Source organism: Theobroma cacao, chromosome 2, assembly GCF_000208745.1.
Source record: "Theobroma cacao cultivar B97-61/B2 chromosome 2, Criollo_cocoa_genome_V2, whole genome shotgun sequence".
Classification (NCBI taxonomy): Eukaryota; Viridiplantae; Streptophyta; class Magnoliopsida; order Malvales; family Malvaceae; genus Theobroma; species Theobroma cacao.
The window spans coordinates 39396866-39420923 of record NC_030851.1 but is presented as its reverse complement, the minus strand read 5'-3'; the positions used below and the strand labels follow the sequence as shown (position 1 = coordinate 39420923).

General features: G+C 35.2%; 4 protein-coding genes and 1 non-coding gene across 6 annotated transcripts; 4 read left to right on the top strand and 1 right to left on the bottom strand.

Annotated features, from left to right (window-relative positions):
* On the top strand, positions 130 to 5549 carry LOC18610243 (asparagine synthetase domain-containing protein 1). 2 transcript variants are annotated; one of them, XR_001926656.1, is made up of 13 exons: positions 130 to 966; positions 1107 to 1300; positions 1410 to 1545; positions 1690 to 1947; positions 2201 to 2280; positions 2568 to 2682; positions 3112 to 3217; positions 3335 to 3428; positions 3653 to 3846; positions 3951 to 4050; positions 4121 to 4248; positions 4517 to 4573; positions 5052 to 5549. XR_001926656.1 is itself a non-coding variant. In XM_007045784.2 (13 exons), exons 1-13 carry the CDS (start codon positions 597 to 599, stop codon positions 5163 to 5165), a joined length of 1935 nt encoding a protein of 644 aa, XP_007045846.2. In that variant the 5' UTR covers positions 132 to 596; the 3' UTR covers positions 5166 to 5549. The 2 variants fall into 2 exon arrangements, 1 of the variants encoding a protein (XP_007045846.2); XM_007045784.2 differs by having other exon boundaries at positions 132 to 966; positions 4132 to 4248.
* TRNAT-CGU lies at positions 408 to 479 on the bottom strand. Its single transcript has one exon. It is a non-coding gene; the product is annotated as a tRNA-Thr (tRNA).
* LOC18610242 (cell division control protein 48 homolog B) lies at positions 5667 to 11271 on the top strand. The gene is made up of 12 exons (XM_007045783.2): positions 5667 to 6231; positions 6319 to 6363; positions 6532 to 6587; positions 6722 to 6871; positions 7265 to 7372; positions 7847 to 7946; positions 8121 to 8405; positions 8471 to 8640; positions 9346 to 9474; positions 10085 to 10172; positions 10331 to 10408; positions 10732 to 11271. Exons 1-12 carry the CDS (start codon positions 6046 to 6048, stop codon positions 11191 to 11193), a joined length of 1857 nt encoding a protein of 618 aa, XP_007045845.2. The 5' UTR covers positions 5667 to 6045; the 3' UTR covers positions 11194 to 11271.
* LOC18610241 (F-box protein At3g07870) lies at positions 11638 to 12728 on the top strand. Its single transcript, XM_018115016.1, has one exon. The coding sequence runs from the start codon at positions 12063 to 12065 to the stop codon at positions 12726 to 12728; it is 666 nt and encodes a 221-aa protein (XP_017970505.1). The 5' UTR covers positions 11638 to 12062.
* LOC18610240 (pre-mRNA-splicing factor ATP-dependent RNA helicase DEAH10) lies at positions 17411 to 23690 on the top strand. Its single transcript, XM_018115600.1, has 13 exons — positions 17411 to 17540; positions 17642 to 17688; positions 17781 to 17861; positions 17966 to 18182; positions 18379 to 18796; positions 19195 to 19398; positions 19899 to 20059; positions 20357 to 20542; positions 21402 to 21633; positions 21763 to 21962; positions 22173 to 22307; positions 22539 to 22744; positions 22996 to 23690. Exons 1-12 carry the CDS (start codon positions 17443 to 17445, stop codon positions 22720 to 22722), a joined length of 2163 nt encoding a protein of 720 aa, XP_017971089.1. The 5' UTR covers positions 17411 to 17442; the 3' UTR covers positions 22723 to 22744; positions 22996 to 23690.

Here is a 24058-nt window from a genome sequence, read left to right as displayed (position 1 = left end):
GGAGACCGTGTACAGGACGCGCTGAGGGAGTGCGGTGTTGATTGTTTTTAACTCCGTATACTCACAAAATGCCTGAAATCCAGGCTAGCATTAAGCTGTTTACCGAAACTGCAACCCCTGAAAAACCAATTAATTGATGACACGCAAGCACTCCAGCGCCACGCACGGCTGAAGAGTGGCGTTCGAAATCGATTGGGTGACGGCAGTCTGCTGCTGTTAAAGATGATGGTCGAATCAAAAGCGTCCGCACAGAAAAGGAAGGATCTTTGACGTCAAGTTTTGACTTTTGTAGATAATTGAAAGCTGGCAATCTACCTCCCAATCCAACGTGGGGTCCACCGGTCAACGATCTCAAGATTTTCTAGAAATTCCGTCTAAACGATGTCTGATCGGATGAAACGGAAAAAAGCCCCCGGCGAGGATCGAACTCGCGACCTTTCGCTTACGAAGCGAACGCACTACCACTATGCTACGGAGGCAACTGATACATGTTCTCGCAGATGAAAATGCTAAACTTTAACTCTCTATCGACTTCAAAACCCTGAGAAAACAGTAAGACCACTCCGTAATCTCTCTGTCGAGAGCGCGGCAGCAAGATGTGTGGAATCGCTTTGCTTGTCTCCGGCATTCGCGTCGACTTATCATCCCTACATCTCGATTCCACATCTCCTTCCTCTAAAACCCACCTAGTTTTTTCTGTAGATGATCTTAAAGCAGCTTTACAAAGACGAGGACCCGACAGCTTGGGCACCAAGAAGCTTCTGCTCCTTCATTCGAACACTTCAAGTACTGGGAACTTTTGTGTTTCTTCTGTTAACGAGGAAACGCATGTCGTAGACAACGGTTCGAACGTGGCTGAATCTTTTGCAGAGCTTGTTTTTCTTGGTGCTACGTTGCAGTTAAGGGGAGTGGCTCCTGTTAGTCAGCCATTAGTGGATTCTTCTGGGAACATTCTTGTTTATAATGGTAAAGTTTGTTCCTTTATAGTGATTGGATTGTTGGGTATTATTTCTTTTGCTGTCAGATTTTTGCTCCTTTGTTTTCATAAGGTTCTATATTTCCGCAATTCCACTGCTTAATTTTCTTTTCTTGTTGTGTGGTAAAAGGTGAAATATTTGGAGGAATTGAGGTTGGTGGCGACAGCAATGACACTGAAGTTCTTTTGCAATCTTTGGGAAAGTGCTGTTCCTGCCTTTCCCAGGAACATACAACAACATGCAATTTTAAAGGACAAGGGAAAGGTTCTGTTCCTGATGTTCTTTCCGTGATTAAAGGACCATGGACTATCATTTACTGGCAGGTAACCCTCAGTGGTAAGTCACTGTTGGTCATGATTTTAATTTGGTTGAGAATTTTTATTTTCTTCAGGCATTCTGTTTCTGAAGTTTTACTTAATTTATTATGCACAGGAAAGTTCAAAAACCTTGTGGTTTGGTCGAGATGCTTTTGGTCGGCGAAGCCTCCTTGTGCACTGGCCAACTATGGAGGATTCCCGTTTTCTGTTATCATCCGTGTCGTCAACTTCTTCTAGTTTACAATATTCTGGTATATAATTGGGCGTCACCATTTATCCTATTGAGCCCTTCTATCTATGGCACTGTGATGCTTAACTTTCTTATATGTTGTAGACTCTGCATGTATGAGCCTTTTTTACTGCATATTATATGAAATAATTTCAATCTGTTTCAGGCTTTGAAGTTGAAAGTGGGACTGATGGCAACAAATTTTGGGAAGAGCTTTCATGCGGGATATACAGTATGTCAGTGGATGCTACAAAATTAGATGGGAGATTTTTTGGTGACATCAAGAAACATGAATGGACTAATGTTATGCTGAAACAATTGATTGAATGGGAAAGAGTTTCCGTTGAACCCAAACCTGAAGAGTTGTATTTTTCCTGTTCTAAGACTCTTGGTGCTGAACATGACATAAATTCAGCTTCTTCAGGTATGTTGCTGCTGAACTACAATTGTTATTATGCTTTTAAGTGTATGAGTGGCTCTTAATATGGAATATTCTTGGAAAAAAAGGGAGAGGGTGCATGTCAAAGTTTTCAAATTTTAGGTAGTGTTATTTTGCGGTCTTATTCCTTTTTTATTGTTGAAAACATGTTCCAATTTGGTTAATTGATTTTAATTCCTTGATGATTTGTCATTGTTGATCTTTTATTCTGACTGATTAGGGCCTAATCATGCTTCAGGTTCAGTAGCAGCGCAGAATGTGCTGACAGCTTTGAGGGAATCGATGATGCGACGCATATCACTGCATAAAATTTATCAGGTCTAAACTTTGATTGAGCTGTTTGCAATTTCTGTTTTTACATGTGGAAAGGTCTCTTGGTTTAAATTCTTCTTGTTTTTAAATATAGGATACCCTAATCATTTAAATCAAATTAACCCGCTTATCCAGGTCTTAACATGCTAGCTTTACTAGGATAAACCTTTTGTATGCTCATGATTCATGAGGAACATAGTTTGAATTGTTAAATCTTGAACAGACCTTCTGTTGGTGGTTAGAGCTGTGATTCTGTTTCAAATTTGTAAAATTGTTTGGATTTGGATGCATAGGCAATTATATGTGGTGCTAGACAAAAAGAAAATGTTCCTGTGGCTGTTCTCTTCTCTGGTGGATTAGATTCTATGATTCTTGCAGCATTATTGGATGAATGCCTAGATCCTAATTGTAAGTGTTGCTATCTATCTATTTATCTATCTATATTTTTAGTTATTCATTTCTAGGAATTTAACATGTTGAAAACTATATTCTCAGTAATTTATTTATGAGGAAATTTTCATGATGCAATAAAATTTAGTGGTCGTTTGGGTACTAAAAGCAAACTTTGGCTTAATGCTGTTTACTGTCGACATGGACCTTTGAGTGTGAAGCTCAAGGTGGGTTTTTCGCAACTCTGGTCTAAGCAACCTTTTTAGTCCTTCACTTTTGTTAAATGCAAAAGAGTGTTTGTAGGAGTTTAATAGAGAAATATGGGATGCAAAACCTACCTCTCTCAGGTGGAGCTGAAAAATCTTTTTTTTTTTTTTTAAATTAATCTAAAATTTTTCAACTCGTCCTTTATCTGAGGTGATCGTTTATTCCAATGTCTCTTTGCAGATGAGATTGATCTCCTTAATGTGAGCTTTGATGGTGAGTCTGCTCCTGATAGAATCAGCGCAAAAGCAGGAATAAAGGAACTTAGAAGGGTTGCACCTTTAAGAAGGTTTGATGTTTGGCTTCCCTTGAAACTGATGTCTATCATGATGAAGATGTTTATCTAAGCATCAAAGTTTCAATTTTGTTCTTGTCCTTACATAAATGCAAATGTGTTGGTACACAGGTGGAGACTTGTTCATATTGATGCTGATTTGTCAAAGTTGACCTGGGAAACAAAGCATGTCTTGTCACTCATTAATCCTGCAAATACCTACATGGTACCCATTTTATTCCATGATCCTATCGACTGCTAGCTTCCACAGTAGCACTTAACTGGCTAGTATTCTTCTGTTGTTCTTTATAAAACATAATGTGGAATTTTCAGAGAAATTGGAATGCAGTACTTTTAAACATTCTGAACCTGCCTTCTTATATCCGGTATAATATTTCTTGGTACATTTTAACTAAATGATGGAACCTCATTTTGCATTTAACATTTCAGGATCTGAATATAGGAATAGCTTTGTGGCTTGCTGCTCGTGGAGAAGGTTGGATGTGTGAAGGAAGTAGTAATGGTATTGATGAAGATAAACGTGTCAGTTACACATCCAGGGCCAGAATTCTTCTTGTTGGTTCTGGTGCTGATGAGCAATGTGCTGGATACAGTAGGCACAAAACAAAGTATAGGCATGAAAGGTCTGCTTCTGTTATTATTTAAATCTCTAAACAGATCATTTGGTGGTCAGTCTGGTATTATATATTAATATACTCATTTTGGTTGCTTGATATGCTGTCATCAGTTGGCTCGGGTTACATGAGGAAATGAAATTGGACATGCAGAGAATTTGGAAAAGAAATCTAGGAAGAGATGATAGATGTATTGCTGATAATGGAAAGGAGGTAGTGCTGCTAATGGCTTTTTTCCTTGGTGTTGCTGCTGGCTATTGATTTCATCTGAACTGTTTCTTAGTCTTTTACTAGGCTAGATTTCCTTTCTTGGATGAAGACGTTATTAGGACTCTTTTGGATATTCCTCTTTGGGAGGTTGCCGATCTTGATCAACCAAGTGGAAAAGGTGATAAGAAGATTTTGAGAGAGGTCAGCATATTTCTTTTGCACATCATGTATCACCTAAAGTTTTTCTTTTGTTTTCAATTTTTCTAATCTCGTGATTTCTTGTAATTTGCAATTTTCTTCTTTCCTATTTGCCTTCTCTAATTCTATGTGTTTTAAATCAATTTGTTTTTCTTCTGTTGTTGATATCAGTGGTTGCATTCATACTTGGTTGTTTTGTACTGCATAATTTTAGCCTCAAAGGTTTAATAATGACAAACATCATACCATTTCTTTGTATTGTTTTGTGAAGGTTGCTGAAATACTTGGTTTGCATAATGCTGCAATTCTGCCAAAGAGAGCAATTCAGGTCCATTTTCTTTCTTTTAAGTTTTGTCACACATTTAGCGATTTTTCTTCTGATTTAATTATTTATTTTTTAGTTTATCTTCTTCTGTTTAACAATAGACATTATGAGAACTCTATATCATTCTTCTTGTTAAAAGAGTCCTACTATTTTCAGGGTTTTGCTATTTGATTGAGCTTGATTTTTATTTTAAAATTTTTAAAATTGCTTCAGCAGGTTATTGACAGTTTGTACATGAGAACAAAAGTTGACTAGAATATATCTTTTGCATGAAACTTTATTGAGAAATGAGTTTTATTTTGTATTAACGCATTGTCTACTGTATGAATTTGCAAACGAGTTAGCTTTGAGCTGATGCATGTGGAAATTTGGTGGCATATAATTAGCCAAGCAAACTTGCTTGATATTTGATTTGTAAGATTATATGTTCTTTCTTGTTTGATTTTAAATTGATAAAGTTGTTTGCCATTTGGTTGGTTAGTTTGGATCAAGAATTGCGAGGGAGTCAAATCGTAAGAATTTTGGAAGTAATCGTGCAGCCAACCAGGCATCTGCAGGAAGTGTAGTGATTAATGTACCATCTTACTTCAGTTGATATAGCACCCTGAAGCGTTAAATGCTGGATTCAAGCCGACTGCAGCCTTGTTCTAGTCAGCTAATGTGCATCGCAGCTTTCCCGTTCCAACGGCATCAGAATGCAGGATTGTGTTTTCACATTTCTTCAGAAAATTATGAAGCAGTGGCTGTTTGAGGATGGGTTTCACCCGCAGACAAACTCAGGCAGTGTAATGGATGCTGCCCTGATGTATGTTTTTGGTCCATTTTGAGAGAGAGCTAATTTTATACATTATGTACCATGCTCGATTCCAGAACAACTTTGTTTATTTCTCTCTTTTCTGATTACGGAAAGAGGTATTTGAACTTTATTTTTTGAACAGGATCATAGCCTAATTATTGAACCAAATCTTTGGGTGCGGAATGTCTTTCTTGTTTTGTTGATTCTCAAAGTTAGTTTAATGGTGTTGAGACAGTCACATGGTATATGTTTATCAGCCTTTGTAACAATCATACCAATAGTTGTGCCTAAATTCCGGTAAGCAGAATACTTGTTGACTCGGTTGAAGTGGTTTTATCCTTTGAACCCTGTCTGTTGTTAGTAAGGTTGGTCGATCTGCCTGGACCATGCTATTTCCTACCCAGAACTCAACTAATACTGTTTAATACCATGAAAGAAGCAAATTCCTGAAGCATTTTCTAGTTTTACAGTGAAAAGGGTAAAAACCCAAAGAAGAAATTCTCATATGATTAAGCCCTCCTTCCATAGCCTTGGGTAACCAGGAGAAACACCTGTGATTAAGTCGACAATAATACCCCTAACGTTGACACGATTTTACTCTTTCCTCTCCACTAAACCTCAAAAACCTCACCTTGTCTCCTATCACTTTCCCCAAACTCCAAAGCTAAACTGGGCTCACATGGATGCTCTTAGCAGCAGCGATGGCGACAGCAGCATCGTTAACGGCGAGAAGAGTAACGAAAACGAGGAGCAGTGGAAAGCAGAAGAAGCGATTGGTGGGAACGCCCAAGCTCTCCAAGCCTTGAGAGAACTCATCGTTTTCCCTGTTCTCTACTCTCGTGAAGCCCGAAAGCTTGGCCTCAAAGTATCCATCTTTACCTTTCTTCAATTCTTCATTTTCTTAATTTTATAAATTTGGTTTTGAGTTATTGATTTCTGGGTTTTCTTTCAGTGGCCTCGGGGTTTGCTCCTTTATGGTCCACCAGGCACCGGGAAGGTAACTGCCTTTATCTATCAATTTTATCATCTTCTTTGAAAAGCTAGTTTATAGTAGTATTAAATTTTGTTCTAAAATGGGTGGATTTCAATCTATAGCCAATAGAGGGGGAAAAGGGAGAAATGATCTTTTTTATTAATGGTATTTTGGTTTGGTTTGCGATGGTAGACAAGCTTGGTACGTGCAATTGTTCGTGAATCCGGTGCCCATTTAATAGTTCTCAGGTACTGCATTATTTTCATTGATCTTTGTAATGATATAGAATTGCATATGTATGATGCAAAAGTAATGTATTTGAATAGTTGTTTTGTCAATTTTTACTTTCCATTAAGTTTTATTGTTTTCGGTTGTCTTGCAGTCCACATTCTGTTCACAGAGCACATGCTGGAGAAAGTGAGAAAATTTTACGGGAAGCTTTTTCAGAGGCATCATCCCATGCAAATTCTGGCAAACCATCTGTTATTTTTATTGATGAAATAGATGCACTCTGCCCTCGCCGTGATTCAAGGTGTGGTCAGAACATATGAAATAATTTTTTGATAAAATTGGTCATCTTCACGTCACCCTTTTTTTGTTTTTTTTGGTAACTAAGTTTATATTAGAACGTTATTCAGAAGCAAGTTGAGAATTTATGGAATTCAAGATGTAGCAAATGTATGATAGTTTGATCTTTAGAACTTGGTTAATGAGGGGAACAAAATGTATAACTAAAGTTCTATGTGCCATTTTTTTTAGTTACTGTGCCCTATAAATTGTTAATTGATGGCTCTCCTGGCCCCAAAAATGCATATTTTGATAATTGGAATCGTACATAATAATGTTTGTGAGTACATGTGATACACTTGGCTAATGTTCTAAAGAACACTTTAGTTTCATGGAACTAAATATGCTTCAAATGCAGGCGAGAGCAGGATGTTCGTCTAGCTTCTCAACTCTTTACACTGATGGACTCCAATAAACCCTCACCAACTTCTATACCCCGAGTTGTTGTGGTTGCATCGACGAACAGGTTGTTTCACTAATTCAAGTATGAGGCTCCATTCTATTGTATGGATTATGAAATACTCAGCCCTGTTATTGGAACTTAGTATTAAGGTTGTGGAGATTTTATATAATGATTCAAAGGTTGTTGATGTTGTTTGTCTGCTTATTTTATTATATATTAAAGCCTAGTAATACTGTATTAAATACTTACTGCCATTGAAATTTTTTGTAACTATTTCTCCTAGTGGCTTACTTAGGGTTTCTGCTTTTTATTTGTTTTTTATTGACTAGTGTCCTTTATTTGGCATGGGCTATGATGATATGCTTTCCATTGCACAGTCAAATGATCTCATTCTTATTTCAATTCCTAATTTTTGCTTAAATTCTCAGGCTTATAATGTCTTAACTGATGGTCACAAAAGGCTAGTTGCATTTAGTTGTAAATTTTTAGGTTGAACTTTGTAAGAAGAATTACTAACTTGTATTTTTTTGCATCAAGAGTGGATGCAATTGACCCAGCTCTAAGAAGGTCAGGACGTTTTGATGCTGAAGTTGAAGTTACCACACCTAATGAAGAGGAGAGATTTCAAATTCTCAAGGTAAGACTAAATTCCATTGCATTTCTGTGTTATATTGGGTTCCTTTGCTTACTTTCATCTATCAGACACTTTAAATGTATGAGCATTTGGAATGTTGAATTGGACAGTGCTAGTTGCTTTATTTCTAGACTTGCTCAGATTAATTCTTGAAGCATTTATTATGATTGTTTACAGCTTTACACAAAGAAGGTTCCTTTGGATCCCAATGTTGACTTACAAGCTGTAGCTGCATCTTGCAATGGATATGTTGGGGCTGATTTGGAAGCTTTATGTCGTGAAGCAACCATGCTCGCAGTTAAAAGATCTACAGATATAGGTGAAAATCCAGGTGCGCTTATCTTAACCATGGAAGACTGGAAACATGCTAAGTCTGTGGTTGGCCCAAGCATAACAAGAGGTGTTACTGTGGAAATTCCGAAGGTGTCTTGGGAAGATGTTGGAGGACTCAAAGATTTGAAGGTGAGCATTGCATCCTTATTTAGTGTTGAGAATCTTGGATTTGAATTTACTTAATTCATGCACAGAAAAAGCTCCGGCAAGCTGTTGAGTGGCCTATCAAACATTCAGCTGCATTTGCAAGGCTTGGTATATCACCTATGCGTGGAATACTTCTGCATGGACCTCCAGGATGCTCAAAAACAACTCTTGCTAAAGCTGCTGCTCATGCTGCCCAAGCTTCATTTTTCTCTTTGAGGTTAGATTATTATTTATTGTCCAGCGCTTTATAATTCATAGAAGCTGTATGGAAGACCTTAGCCGTCGAGGGTTATTCACAAACTCAATTTTTTGGTTGTTAATTTATGTTGACTGCCCACCTTTCACAGGTCACCTGTTCTTAGAAGTCCTTTAGGGTGTTAGACTTGGAACTAGCCGTCATATGGTGGCAATATGATTGTTCTAGGTTTAGGGTGTAAGATTTTAGTTTGCAAATCAATCAGTAGGAAGAGGTAAAATGTGACATAAATAAGATCTTCAGACTAGGCTAGGTTAACCTTATGGCCTTTCTTTAATTTAAGCTATTGACACTCTGGAGGCCCTATAGAGAAGAAGAAACAATGTAATCATGGCAAGAAATGACTGGTACTAGTACAAAGGCAGGCAAGCCGTGCTAATAAAACTGACTTTGCATACATTAGTTAGCCTAATAGACCTATTGAAGTACAAATTATTCCAAATGATTATCATACATTACTATGGTAGCAATATGCTTCAGAGTTCAGAGCAGACATGCTTATCTGGGGAAAACTTAGCAGATGATGGAAACTTCCATATACGGCCTACCAATCTGTAGAGTTAGTATTTAATCTATTCAATATGTTCACATTTGGCCTGTTATCTGCATTATTGTGCCTGTTCTAAGATTCATATAGTGCTGGTCTATTCATAATTTATGATTCAGTGGTGCAGAGTTATATTCAATGTATGTTGGAGAGGGTGAAGCTTTGTTACGGAATACATTTCGTAGAGCACGTCTGGCTGCACCAAGCATAATATTCTTTGATGAAGCTGATGTTGTTGCTGCCAAACGGTTAGTACGTTGCATTTTACTTGGATAGGGTCTTTCTTTGGATCATGATTTTCTTTTATGCTAGGTTTTTTATGTGCACATCCTAGCTCAAAATTTTGAAATGTTTGTCATGTGTTATTTTGTTCTTAGAATTAGAGTCCACATCATTGACTTGGTGTTACTTGGTATTGCTTTTGGCAAGATAATCAATTATACAGTGGACTTGAGATCATGGCCATGTATATACTTAAGCTTGGTTATCTTTCTGATGATTTTGTGGCAGATTCTCTGGATATTCTTCTCATCATTTTGTTGTTGGACTGATCTTGTAGTTGGAAATTATATTGTACTTTGCTTATATCTTCGAAGATGTCAGGAAACTGGAGGAATTTTCAATGATCCTTTTGGGTGTATATTTGTGAAAATTCTTTGTGTATTTTGCTTTTGACAATATCTAATATTGAAAGTGGAGTTGCTTATCCAGAGATAAGAAGAGTGTTAGTATAAACATTCATCATGAACAGCCTGATTCATTAAAGATTCTGCATAACAAACATCATTCTGGATACGTCAATTTGAATGGGCACAAATCTTCAAACTGATTTCTTATTTCTTCTCCCTCAAATTGCAGGGGTGGGAGTTCAAGGAGCAATGCTGCAGTTGGAGAGAGGCTTCTATCCACTTTACTGACTGAAATGGATGGTTTAGAACAGGCAAAAGTCAGTCAGAGTCCCATAAGCCTAATTTTCTGTTTGTTAAATAATTATCTATCTGAGAACTGAGGGATGTCATTCAAGAATTCTTTGTATGATTAGAATCCCTTTTTTATTGAAAAAAAAATTAAATATGAGTCTAAATTGAATTTACTCTTTTTCAGGGGATTCTTGTTTTAGCTGCTACCAATCGTCCTCATGCAATTGATGCTGCACTCATGCGCCCTGGACGATTTGATCTGGTAAACAACTCTGTACTATCATTTGTCTAACTTGTGACTTTGCTGTTTCCCATTTCCATTGCAATCATATGGTTTCTCAATCCTTGCTAGCCTTTGAAAGGTAAAGCAATTGGAGTTACACATTTAAATTTGTTATTTCTTCATCGAATTCCAGTTTAAATATTCCAAAGTCTCTAGCTGTGTCATGCATTAGAAAATACCTGAGCTCATGAAGAACTTGACTGTTGTTTGGGTGGTCTTTTATCAGAACCTTAAAACAGCGAAACCAGAAAACCTTTTGAGACGATATATCATCTCTAACTTTTATTATCACGAAAATATAGGTGCTCTATGTACCGCCGCCAGATTTAGAAGCTCGGTATGAGATCCTTCGTGTACATACGCGAAACATGAAAATCGGAGATGATGTTGATTTGAGAAGAATAGCAGAAGATACAGAGCTCTTCACAGGGGCCGAATTGGAGGGCTTGTGCAGGGAAGCCGGAATAGTAGCTCTAAGGGAAAACATATCCGCCACTATGGTCGAGAAGCATCATTTCCAGACAGTGAAGGAGTCACTAAAACCAGCATTAACAAGAGAGGAGATTGAATCCTATTCGTCATTCATGAAGGACCAAGCTTTGATGTCCCCTGCTGGCCAGCAACAAGGCATGAGGCACAAAAGTAATTCATTGGGTGTAGCATTTCCAATTAAAGTTGGTGTTCTAAGTGTCATATTGCTTGCTGCAGGAAAATATATATTCATGCAAACTGGACAAACTCCACATGAATTAGTGGTTACATGAAATTTAGTCATCTTTTCTAACTAATTTTGTAGTATTATTCTTTGTAACAATTGTTTGTTCATGGAGCCTTTTCTTTCTTCTTTTTTGTTTTCAATTTTTCCTTCTTTTCATAGAATTGTATCAAAAAATTATTTTTGAAGAAACAGAATTGCTACATCATTAATGTAAGTGTATAATATTTATATATTATTATTGAATTCAATATGATGATTTATTAATAATTAAAATTTTTAAAAAAATATATTTATAATTTTAAAAAAATTGAATTTTTATCTAGACATATTTATAAATTTAAATATAATAATTAATATATTTAACTGATTAATTGGAGACCTGATCGGCTTCGAGTACTCATTATAAAAGAGACGGAAAGAATCGATCCAAGGTATAAACGAAGGAGAAGGAGAAGGAGATGGAGATGGCGCTTTCAGAAGATGGTGATGATGATGAAGCCTGACCAGCTACTATTTGATATGTTGGACATATTTTCACGACTACCAGTGAAGAGCCTTTCCAGATTCAGGTGTGTCTAAAGGGTTTTGCCGCTTTGTTTCTACTCCTGATTTCCACCGATTGCATTATCAACGATCATCTAAGATGACATTACTAAATGAGGGTGATTATCTAACTCCTCCGCAAGTTGATTATCGAATTGCGGAAGTAGACGAGAAACTTCTTTTGTGTACAGCTGATCATGAGGGTCGAATAATCAGCCAGTTCACCCCAGAAATCAAAATCGGTTGGCACAGACAAATCTTCTTTGTGCCTTCTCACTACAATCTTGTATGTGTTGTCGCTGAAAACCACATCTATGTTTGCAACCCAAGCAAGCAAGAATTCATGGAGCTCACACTGTTGGTTTCGGTTACATGCCCTCTAAGAACGAGTACAAGGTTGTTCGATGTTTCTATCGCAAAAACGATTACGATAACCCCAACAACTTCGAGCTTGGATGTGAGATCTTAACCATAAGTAACTACGGCACAAACAATTCGATTGCTGATTGCTGTTCTGCATGGAGGATGTTGGAAGAAGGGTGTCCTCATCTCATGGACGCAAATCCAGCCTTGGTTAATGGATCACTGCATTGGAAGATTGATCTCGTATGGGAAAGACGGGAAGATGAACAAATCTTGTCATTCGATTTGGATGCTGAGAAATTCTGGATCTTGCCAATCCCTCCATGTGTCATAAGAAACCCTGAAACATTAAACCTGGCAGAATTAAGACAAGATCTTTGGTTGAGTCATTATGACTATAGTATCCCTCATGTTATGGACATGTGGGTTCTGAAAGATTTTGAGAAGTTCACATGGGTTAAGGTTTATAGCATTGATTTTAGTCCAATTAATACCTCCACAGGAAAATATGAGCTTACCTTTGTTTTGAACGTTAGGAATGAGGAATTGTTGATTCTGATGAATAGTGGTAGACTAATTTATTACAATCTTAAAACTAAAAGTTTCACCGACTTGGGAGCCCCAAGAAATGGCTTTAACTTTTGTTATTATACAGATGTTGTTTCTTTCCATTAGGAATTAAGGACAGTCATTTTCCAGAATGACAAAGGATTTCAATTAGTTTTTGTACTGGATTTATGTTTTTTTAATAATACTAGCTTCCTATTCAATGTTTGCTGCTATCTATTTCTGAATACTTTCTTTCATCGACCCTTGAGGCTCGGCCAGCTGTAACCAAATCATCTTCAAGCCCTCTAAACTTCCCTCCATGGGTCTGGTTGTCCAAGGGGGAAGCTTCACCCATGACTTGAGAATCTGCATACTCAAAGGCAGCAACATCTGGCCCACCTGATTTTATCACCGTCAAAGTCAAAATTCCAGGCATTAGAGACCTCTGGCCGGTGGGCAACCTTCTCCAACCTTGTTCTTGCCACGGTAACCGGCACAATGCAGTAGTAAGCTCACAAATTCATGATTAGTTTTTCCATGTTTGGGTGATTTCTTTGATTGGCTTAGGCTTAGTGCAGCTTTGTAACCATGGCGAAAAGCCGAAGTTTTCAATCCATAGAGAGCGTTGTGTATCCAACTTACAGTTTCACAACCTAACCAGAATGCGGAACTCTGACTTAATTTAATGTATCTTTAATTTTTAATCCCCTCCTTTGGAGTTCTGTGCAGTTTGTGGATTGTTGCTGTTTCTGCAGCCTGTGATCCTGTTTCCATTTTACATGCATGTTGACAGCCGTTTGGTACTTCACTTCATTTCGTTTTACTCATTGTATGTTTCTATTCAAAGCATGATTGGTTAGACTTGACTTGTTATACCTTCCTCTAGTCTTGGATAGTTTTGGATATAGCTCCAGCATCACCATTATCTGAGTTTTTTGTCTCCTGGGAGCGTAATTGTTTCATTGGATGGTGTACGGATCCATGATGTACAAGATTGGGTGGAGATGACTGCTCTACTAGATAGAAAAGATACGTCAAAATTCTAGTGATTCACTTTGTTGAAAAGGTTTTGGTAGTGTAGATAACAGAGGGATACTGTGTGCCTAACGCCTTGTTGGAAGACAGGAAGAAGGTTCAATTGGCTGAGAGCCAGTCTATTGTCCTAATGGTCTTGTGGCGTTTGTGAGAATTCACTGCTTTGATCCAAGTAAGTTGGAAGACGTGGGTGATGAAGATGGTCAACAGGGAAGAAGAGAAAATGAGCTCTGTTTGAATGTTAGGGATATTGTCAAGCTTGAAAAATGTGGTGATGGATTGGGAACAGCAATGACAAAAGGAAGCAGTTCCTAGGTAGAAGTTTTATTTTTAAAAGCATAATAAAAGTATAGCATTTTTCCTTTCTCTCTTACTTGCTTTTAACTTTATCTGATGCAAGTAATCTATCATTACTTTTTTTGTATTCTATTTGGATGTCATGAGTCTTGCTTAAGTCCAGTTCTGTTGCTAGGTTTAATGTGGGTTGAGATTACATGTTCAACAGAATGCTTTCAACTTAGAAGTTCCCTTCTAGATTCCAATACGTAGTACAGAAAGATTTGTTTTCCTTGGTGATATGATATCTAAGATGCCTTTTACAAAGGGCCATCATTTTGATAATGATTAGACTCCCAAGGCAGCTTCTTGATGAAAATTAGAGGCTCAGCAGCAGAATATTTGGGTAATAAAAATGAGGTAAAACGTGTCTTGATCAATTTGTTTAGATGTTTCTTCTATCTAACTTGGATGCAAAAGACAGAGTGCAAACAAAATCTCTTACATATAGACTTATAAAGTTAAACTTATGAACAAATTGACACTACATAGACTCTATAAACTGAACCGATAAATTAAAACACTGATAAATTGAACTTGAAACACTAATAAATTGAACCGATTCATAAGGTTTACTATCTTCTTTTGATCCAATCCATTTGAATCAACAGATATCAAGCCTGTTTAAAAAAACAAATTTAATTAAGAAATAAAGATTAAAAAATTGAACTAATTCAAAAAGTGATAACTATAATTTTTACCCTTTCAACAAAAAGAGACACAATTCCACCGTTGTACATGCCCTAACAGTGAATGGCATCTCCAACCACGAATTCATTATGATGAGCGAATTCAGCCCATTCATTTTTGAGTAAACGATAATTTTCACTTCCTCCCAATCGAATCTGTACCTGATTAAAATGATTTGGTGTGTAAGTTGGCAACCCCATTCATTATATTGTTAAAAAGATAAAGACTAGTTTCTCCTACAAATATCAACTGATCATATATATCAGTATGTGTCAAATTCTTTGTAAATAAAAATGTTAACTCCCCATCAGGAATGTTTGGTATCTGATTAGGTTGAGGGTCAGCCATTTACTGATTTTACTAATGGGAGTTGAAACGAAATCCCAATTTATTTAACTTATATAGTTAAATATCATCAAAATAATGTGCTCTCTACATCAACAACTTGATCACTCATGGCTCACGCTAATGCTAATTTGTTATGATGAATGAAGCATTCAGATCATGTGAAAATCATATTTTCATGCCAACAACTTGGCAAATCATAGCTCATGATATGATATGATGACTCATGCTATATGTATTATTTCGATCACGTAAAAAGTATAGTTGAAAATTGATACCAATAAGCATTTTATTCATATCAATGAAAATCTAAAGTTTAGATTTGACATGGTAAAAGATTTCTTTTATAATTTTTTCTTTTTAAATTTTTAATTTGATGAAATTTTGAAAAGCAACAAAAAAAAAACTCAAAATGATAATTATTACAAGCAAGAGTTGGTTTTTGTTATAGTCACTATGGTTAAAACACACATATAATTAAATTATAACTTTTTTTTGTAGTGCTTGTTAAAAGGGAATAAACACAATAATTCCAATAATTCAAATTTTTAAGTCAAGAAAGAATATAATTCTTAAGAAAATATGTAAATTAATTAAAATAAATAAATCTCGACAAATTACACTTGAAATTTTGTTATATCTTCAAGTTAATAACAAATCAAAATCCCAAAATTTAATTATTAATTGAATTTCCAATTGAGAAAATAAACTTCTTTCAAATTTGGGGACAGATGTTAAGCTTATATTAACTACAACAGATTGATCGAGGACTTAGTGATAGCATTTTCATTGTGTAATGGGCTTAGGTGAATGACCAAGAGTCATTAATACCCTCATTAAACTATCTATCCAAAAGCCTACAAAATTAAAATGGTCAAAGTAAATTTTATATTTAGATAATTTATAAATTAATAAATAATTTATTAATTACAAGTAATACATATATTCTAAAAATTAATATATATTAAAAATAAATATAAAAAATTTATTATTTATAATTGGGTTCGAATAACGGATACCTTAAAGTTACTATCGAGATCTTACCTGAACTTGTTTATAAGTACTTTATATTTAAACCGGTCAAATAATATTATATACCCATTTACATACTATTTATTATCGTTTCTAGTTATATGACCATTCTCTTTGAGAAATCCTCCTTATGTATTTCAAAATTGATCTATAAGATTCATGATTTATAAATGAATTTAATATGTTTATACTATAAATAGAGTTACATGACAATGTCACTTAATTATAAATGAGGTTTATTAAAAAGCATTAAATATATTTTTTTCAAATTTTAATTAAAATCAAAAATTTTATTTTAATTTTTGTGAAAATCATTTGGGGATAGAATGAATAATATTTGTTGATCAACAATTGAAAGGATAATTATCTATTTCAAAACAAAAAAAAAAACCTTAGAAAGTTGCAATTTTTTGAAAAAGAGAAAAGTTCTTATGGCAATGGAACAAGAGAGCAAAAACATAAACAATTAATGGTCAAAAAAATGTAAATGTAATTATTTAATTGTATATTTTAACTTAAATTGAGAATTGTAAAAAAAGAAAAGAAAATAAGTTATCTAAAGTTTGAACTAGACTTGGTAATTCGTGTATTTATATCTTAACTGTGTTATGTAAACATATAGTATTAATAGTTATATAGATAAATATAAACACGATACAATTAATTAATCGTGTCTTAAATACGTACATGGATATATATAATAAACGTGTAATGTTAAGGTAAATTTTATATGATATGACACTATAAATACGATTAAAATTTATACAATTTATGACTTGTTTATATGATTGATATGATTAATACACGACATATATAATTAACACGATTAAATTAAAATATGTGCTAAAATATAATTATATTATTCAAATTTATAACAAAAAATTTTAAATATCATAATCTATACAAAATATAATAAAATTTAATATCAATAAATCTTAATCATTATAAAAATATTATTATTTATATAAATCAATAAATGATTCTTAACCGCATACTAAACGCGTCTACATGACACGTAAACATGATTAAGTAAATAAGTAATAATTGTAGGAATACACGATAATACGATTAATTAATTATATCTAAAATATTTTAAGTGGATTTAACATAATTAATACACGAAATACGATTATCTTAAATCCCAACCTGCTTAAACTCGTGTCATATTGCGTATAAAATTGCGAAGTCTAATTAATATATTAAGTTCTATTTTAAAAATTTAGATATAATAATTAATATATTTAACTTTCAAAAAATAAATTAATATATTTATTTCATCTAACAACTAAATTTTTTAAAAAAATAGTTTTTGTTACAGCAAAAACAGGGTTTTAAATTGAAGTACGTATTCGTTTGGGTCAAAGTAAAAAGGTCGTCTTTCTTCTTCTCTTGTAGAGCAAAGATGCCATCAATGGCGCAAACCCCAAACCCCAGCGCCAACGGCAACCTCTCCTTTAACCACAACAACAACAACAACAATAAACCCAACTTCTTTGCCAGGTCCTTTCTTCAGTTTTCTTTCCTTTCTTTTCTGAGAAAATTGGGGAGAAAAACTAAATAAAAATCCAATTTTGAATCTAATTATTATTTTAATTTTGCAGGAGTCGGAAGATTTTAGAGCAGCGGAAGTCTCTTCCTATTGCTTCAGGTTTGTTTGATTACTAAAAATCTCTTCCTTTTAAAGGTTATCGCGTTTATGATTTTATGGTAAAGAAAGGTTGTTCCTTTTTACTCTTCTAGTTGAGAGAAGACTTATTGAGGAGGTTCGGAAACATGATAACTTAATCATTGTTGGTGAAACTGGAAGTGGGAAAACAACCCGTGAGTAGTAGTATTCTTTCTTTCTTTCTTTCTTTTGCTGTTTTAATTTGTTTGTTGAATTTGATAATGTGGTGATATTTATAGGGTGGTATGTTTCTATGTAGAGATACCTCAGTTTTTATTCAATGCTGGGTTCTGCCGTGGTGGGAAAACTGTTGGGATAACGCAGCCTAGGCGTGTTGCTGCTGTTACTGTTGCGAAAAGGGTAGCTGAGGAATGTGGTGTTGAGTTGGGGCAGAAAGTTGGGTATTCTATTAGGTTTGAGGATGTCACTTCTAGCTCAACAAGTATCAAGTACATGACTGATGGATTACTTCTTAGGTAATCTTCTTTTTCTTTTTAAAAGTATTTTTCATGATGATACACCTTAGTTTTATTTGGATTTATATTGATGAAATTGCTAATGAACATTAGAATTACTGCATAACTGTAATATGATGGGTTAACAACCATTTGAAGTGTTACCTTGGATTATTTGGTTAGATGTGAGCTGATATGAGGTTTTCTGCTCTTTCAGGGAGGCATTATTGGATCCATATCTCTCTAAGTATTCAGTGATCGTTGTTGACGAAGCTCATGAGAGAACTGTCCACACTGATGTATTGTTGGGTTTGCTGAAAAAGGTACACAATGTGAGGTCCAAATATATAAGAGACCATACTAGTGTAGGTCATAAGAGGGCAAGTGATGGTGCAATCTTGGAGAAAGAAAACGCTGATCCATGCATCAGTGTTTTAAAGCAATGCGAGGGGAGGAAATTACCTCCTTTGAAATTAATCATCATGTCTGCCAGCTTGGATGCACGTGTGTTCTCTGAATACTTTGGTGGTGCAAGAGCAGTTCACATTCAAGGTCGACAGTTTCCAGTGGATATATTTTATACTGTCAATCCTCAGACTGATTATTTAGATTCAGCAATTATCACCATTTTCCAGGTAGTTATCAGTGCTCTTTAGAATTGTCTTTATTGGTTCTGCATCTTTGCCCTGGTTCTGGGGTTCAGAGTTCAAGTTGAATGGCAATTGATTTATGTTTACCCAAATTCTTTTCTGCTTATCAAAGAAAGAAACTTTTAATCAGCCATGCATGTGTCCACATTTATTCTGTCTGAGTCTCTGTATTGTGTTCTTGAATTGATAAATTATTTTGTTTATTGTAATTTTTGTTCTTCTGTGTGGTAAATGTTGAAAGTATTTCCATATACATTTTTATATATTTGTTGGACTCTATCTCCTTGTTTTTGCCTGAAAAATGCTCCTTCTGGGAGCATTAAAATATTTTGGTTAAATATAATCATAAGGGTCCTGATCTGTGCCTTTCTTTACTGTATTAGATTCATTTAGAGGAGGCCCCTGGTGACATTCTTGTATTTTTGACTGGGCAAGAAGAGATCGAATCTGTTGAAAAGCAAATCCAGGACAATTTACGACAATTACCTGAAGATAGTCGAAAAATGTCAACAGCTCCTATATTTTCGTCTCTTCCTTCAGAACAGCAAATGCGAGTTTTTGCACCTGCTCCTGCAGGTTTCCGTAAGGTAGCTTCGTAATTATCTTTTACCATGTGTATAAACTGGTGTTCTTTGTGTATATAATTAATGTAGTAAATACCCACTCTGTATAATATGTTGCCAGTTCGAGAATTAACTTCAATGTAATGAGTGTACACTATTAAATTTATTTTTAACCAGATTGTTCTTAATGTTAAATGAAATAGAGATAGCAAGTGCATATATTCTCCAAATGCAATCTCTGTAAATCATACCAGTAAATCTTATGTTACAGCATGATGCAATTTTACCTTAAAGCTGCCTTTAGCTTCAAAAATACTCCTAGCTTTGAGGTGCACCTGCAGAACTTGTGGTCTTATAGGCCATTTTTTGTTCTCTGGCACTACTCCAACATCTCTTGTTTTGCTTCCCTCCCTTTTTTCATTTTAGTTTGTCATTTAAAACTCTCAACTGTTAGTGAAAAATGTATTAAATGAAACTTTCAATTGGGTGATCAGTTAATCCTGTCAATATATGGTTCTGTTTAGGTTATATTAGCAACCAATATTGCTGAGACATCAGTGACAATACCTGGAGTTAAGTATGTTATAGATCCTGGAGTTGTAAAAGCACGCTGCTATGATCCGATCAAAGGGATGGAATCATTGATTGTTGTTCCAACTTCAAAAGCACAAGCACTCCAAAGAAGGTAGGATATGAACAATAAACATTCTTTTTACATTTAAGCCTTGATTGATCTCAGTTTATTGACTTGTTTTCAAGAAGAGTTGAGGGAGTCTTAAGTCTTAACTTGTTGCATATTGCTAGTATTTTGTCTTAAACTGTGTGTTTCTGCTTTATGCTTCAACATTGTAGCCTGCATTTAATTTTTTCTTTGTGGTTCACTTCTCTTGTTGTTATAATCGAAGATACTTGGCAAACGTGGATAGATAAGATGATGGCTTTTAAAAAATAATCCATAATGACAATAATTTTCTTCCTATAGTGGACGTGCAGGGCGTGACGGACGTGGAAAGTGTTTCCGTCTCTACCCAGAGAGCGAGTTTGAGAAGCTTGAGGATTCAACCAAGCCCGAGATTAAAAGGTGCAACCTCTCGAATGTCATTTTGCAGCTCAAGGCCCTGGGTGTTGATGATATTTTTGGATTTGACTTCATAGAAAAACCCTCAAGGTGAACACCTTTACGTTTTCTTTAATTTAGTTGCATATTTGTGCATTTTTGTGGATGAATTATTACTCAAGCATCAATATGAAATCATATTAGGTTAATTTCAGCTAATTGTGTTGATGTCTTTTGCTTTATCTATCATCTTTTACATATCATATGTGATAAATTGATCTACCCAATTTTATCTGTCTGTTCTTCCTCTTTCCTTGTAGTGGCTTCTAGTGTCCCCAACTTGAAAGCTACCCGTCCACTATGGACAAAACCAGATGGCAGGCCCCTTATTGTTGTTTTTGGTAATATTATTAATGAAGAAAACATTGCATCGAAAGTCTTAGTAGTTAAAAATTATGTCAATGTGTTGTTGCAGTTGGTTGGTTCTTGAAGTTGGCTTTGGGCTGTTTGTAATTTGGTAAAACCCGTACAACCTGGGGATCTTAACATAAGTAATACAGATTATTGCTTGCTCAGGATCTTGCCAAATCATGGTCATGAGAGAGGTGATGTAGATGTCTAATAAATTAACATTCTTGTACAAGCATCTGGTTTGAAGACTTGAACTCCTCTTCCACTTATTTAGTCACACCAGAAAATAGGCCTTATCTCAAAATGTACTTTCTCTCTGTTAGTTCGTATATGTTATTGGCTTCTTGTGTATTCATCAATTTGGTGTCTAGTGTTTGAGCTTTATGGCACTGATTTGAGAGATAATGTTTGGTAGTTCTGAATAAATTTGTAACTTTCTTTTCCAATGTGGTTAGCCATTCAACAAATTTAGATAAAGTGGATTTTTTTTAATGCTGCTTAAATTTCCCTTTATTCTGTGGTGAATAATGATGAATGATTCTATTTCACATTTGGACAGGGCTGCTATTAAAAGATCAGTGGAGGAGTTGATCTTGCTAGGTGCTTTAACAGATGACTGCAAACTGTCAGATCCAGTTGGTCATCAAATGGCTCGTCTCCCATTAGATCCCATTTATTCTAAAGCTCTCATCCTAGCTAGCCAGTTCAACTGCCTAGAAGAAATGTTGATTGCTGTTGCAATGCTCTCAGTAGAATCTATTTTTTATGAGCCGCGTGAGAAGAAAAATGAGGCATGTGTTTGTGTATTGCAAAGTTTTATCATCATCATGCATGTGGTCTTATTTGTTTTGCTCCATTGCTGTGTTCCTCTTTTCCTATTAATGATAAAAAACCATAACATACTTTTTCTTATTGGCCAGGCAAGAACTGCAAAGAATTGCTTTGCAAGTCCTGAGGGAGACCATCTCACTTTGATAAATGTATACCGAGCATCTAATGATTTATTGGAGAAGAGAAAGTCAGAGGTTGGCAAAGACAAGCATGAAAAAATTCTTAGAAAATGGTGCAAGGAAAACTTTATCAGTAGCCGTTCTTTGAGACATGCTCGCGACATCCACAGGTTGGACTCACAGAAACTCATATTTAATTTTTTGGACTTTCACATTCAATAAACATGCTCCTGTTAAATAAGGGTCCAGGGTATTCTTTTAAAAGATCCTAGATATATAATAATTTGGTAATTAGTAATTCTTATGTTGTTTTATTTGGGAAGTTGTATCCAAAGACCTATAAGTAAGCATCTCTAAGTTAATTAGGTGGTTTACTGCAGTCAAATCCAACAACATGTTGAACAAATGGGCCTTTGTATTTCTTCTTGCGGAGATGACACACTTCAGTTCCGTAGATGCCTTGCTGCTGCTTTTTTCCTTAATGCAGCTTTGAAGCAGCCCAACAAAACATACAGGTTTCAAATACACTTTGATTGGTTTTGATATTTCTTTGGCAAGCTTGTCGAGTTCATCTAATAGTAACTCTTTCTAGACAAGCATTCCTTTTTAAGGATGTACTCATGTTTTCTAGCTTGTTATCTCCATGTTTTATCTTCACTTTGCTCTTAGATTTTCAGGTTTTGTTAGTTTGGTTATTCAGTATGTCCTTACAAGCTACCTCTCACATTTACATATTCAAATGGCAGGGCTTTGGCAAGTGGTGAGGTGGTGCACATCCACCCTACTTCTGTATTATTCCACACTAAAGCTGACTGCATTATTTTCAACGAGTTTGTCAAAACTTCTAAGGAGTACATCCGCAATGTAACAATAATTGATGGCTTTTGGTTGACTGAGTTAGCCCCCCACTATTATGCCAGGCAGGAGTAATGTCTCTTATGAGTATTAACAGGTAATTTACTTGCAGTATTGTTTTGGTTCATGATTTGATCATCTGCGTTGATGCCCTAAATCATTGGCTTTAGACTTTTCCTTTGGAACTGGTTAATTTGAGGTGAATATGTTCCCTGCCTTGGGTACCTATAGTTTAAATGGGACACATTAAGTATTTGAATTGGCATGAATTAGTCCTGACGCCTTACCCTTTGATTATAATAATTCCTAGAGCTGCTCTTTGATTATTCAATTTCTGTCGTGCAACAGCAAAAGATGTTGGTTGGAGGATTGGCATTCTTGGGTTGATATCTATATTTTGCCTTTGGGAGAAGTGGCCATGATGATATCATTTGGACAATGGAATTCAGTTATGCTCTCCCAGATAGCTGAGAATTTTGAAATTTTCTCAACCCCTGAATAGCTATAGCTTTCGGATAGAGTTCCATGGGATTTCCGATATGAGTGTTGACGAAGGGAGTCCTTGCAAAGGGTTTTCCCATCTACATTCTTGGGACGGAGTTATGAATTTTGGCATCTCCAGCTGAAGGAATCCAAGCTGTTGGATTTTGAGAAGTTGAGAACTCAACTTACTCTTCATCATGATAGGCTCGTGGCGACATTGTAAGTCAGTCATGGTACCAACTAACTCCTCACATCACGGACTAATTCTTTTACAACTTTCATTTGTTTGTAATGATATCTCCAGTTAGCCACTACTCCTTTGTATTTTCTTCAGGAGTGCTACCTGTAAAGTTACAAAGGCCAATTGGCTTCCTTGCCCCTGTAGTAGTAGATATCACCCCCATTTTAGAACCAAAGAATACCTGTAAAGGCTTAGAATATTTTTGAAACCCAGTTTGCTTCAATCATGAATATTCCCATTACTTTTAACAGATTGTAATGTTTAGTATTTGAATCTCTAAATTATGTATCTTCATGCAGCTTTCTTGTCATTTAACTCATTGGCATATAATGATGATGTTAGAACAATGAGGGGACATACTTGCAGCTTCTTTAAAGAAAATTATACCAAAAATCTATTGAAAATTCTTTGGAAACAAAGCCCTACTATTGAGCCTTTTGCTGCTCTTTGAGGGTACTCAACCACAGAATGTTTAGTTTGATCGATCCTTTTATTATTTATTTTTATATTATTCTTTAAATAAATATATATATTTTTTATAATTGGAGAAGGGGATTCGAATTTTATTCTTTAAACAGGTGGTTATGTACTAATCAATTAGTTAAATGTTTGAGTGTTAAATAAATATATATAAAATATAAAATATTCAAAATGAAAAAATAAATAAATAATAAAAAAAGTTGTGAG

Excerpts from the sequence above, each read along its gene's own strand:
- LOC18610243 (XM_007045784.2), top strand. The coding sequence starts at position 597 with ATGTGTGGAATCGCTTTGCTTGTCTCCGGCATTCGCGTCGACTTATCA. Across the intron at positions 2,281-2,567 it reads CACTGCATAAAATTTATCAG|GCAATTATATGTGGTGCTAG; the intron begins GTCTAAACTTTG and ends TTGGATGCATAG. Across the intron at positions 4,249-4,516 it reads ATAAGAAGATTTTGAGAGAG|GTTGCTGAAATACTTGGTTT; the intron begins GTCAGCATATTT and ends TGTTTTGTGAAG.
- LOC18610242 (XM_007045783.2), top strand. The coding sequence starts at position 6,046 with ATGGATGCTCTTAGCAGCAGCGATGGCGACAGCAGCATCGTTAACGGC. Across the intron at positions 6,364-6,531 it reads GTCCACCAGGCACCGGGAAG|ACAAGCTTGGTACGTGCAAT; the intron begins GTAACTGCCTTT and ends TTGCGATGGTAG. Across the intron at positions 6,872-7,264 it reads TGCCCTCGCCGTGATTCAAG|GCGAGAGCAGGATGTTCGTC; the intron begins GTGTGGTCAGAA and ends CTTCAAATGCAG.
- LOC18610241 (XM_018115016.1), top strand. The coding sequence starts at position 12,063 with ATGCCCTCTAAGAACGAGTACAAGGTTGTTCGATGTTTCTATCGCAAA.
- LOC18610240 (XM_018115600.1), top strand. The coding sequence starts at position 17,443 with ATGCCATCAATGGCGCAAACCCCAAACCCCAGCGCCAACGGCAACCTC. Across the intron at positions 18,183-18,378 it reads ACTGATGGATTACTTCTTAG|GGAGGCATTATTGGATCCAT; the intron begins GTAATCTTCTTT and ends CTGCTCTTTCAG. Across the intron at positions 22,308-22,538 it reads CAGCCCAACAAAACATACAG|GGCTTTGGCAAGTGGTGAGG; the intron begins GTTTCAAATACA and ends TTCAAATGGCAG.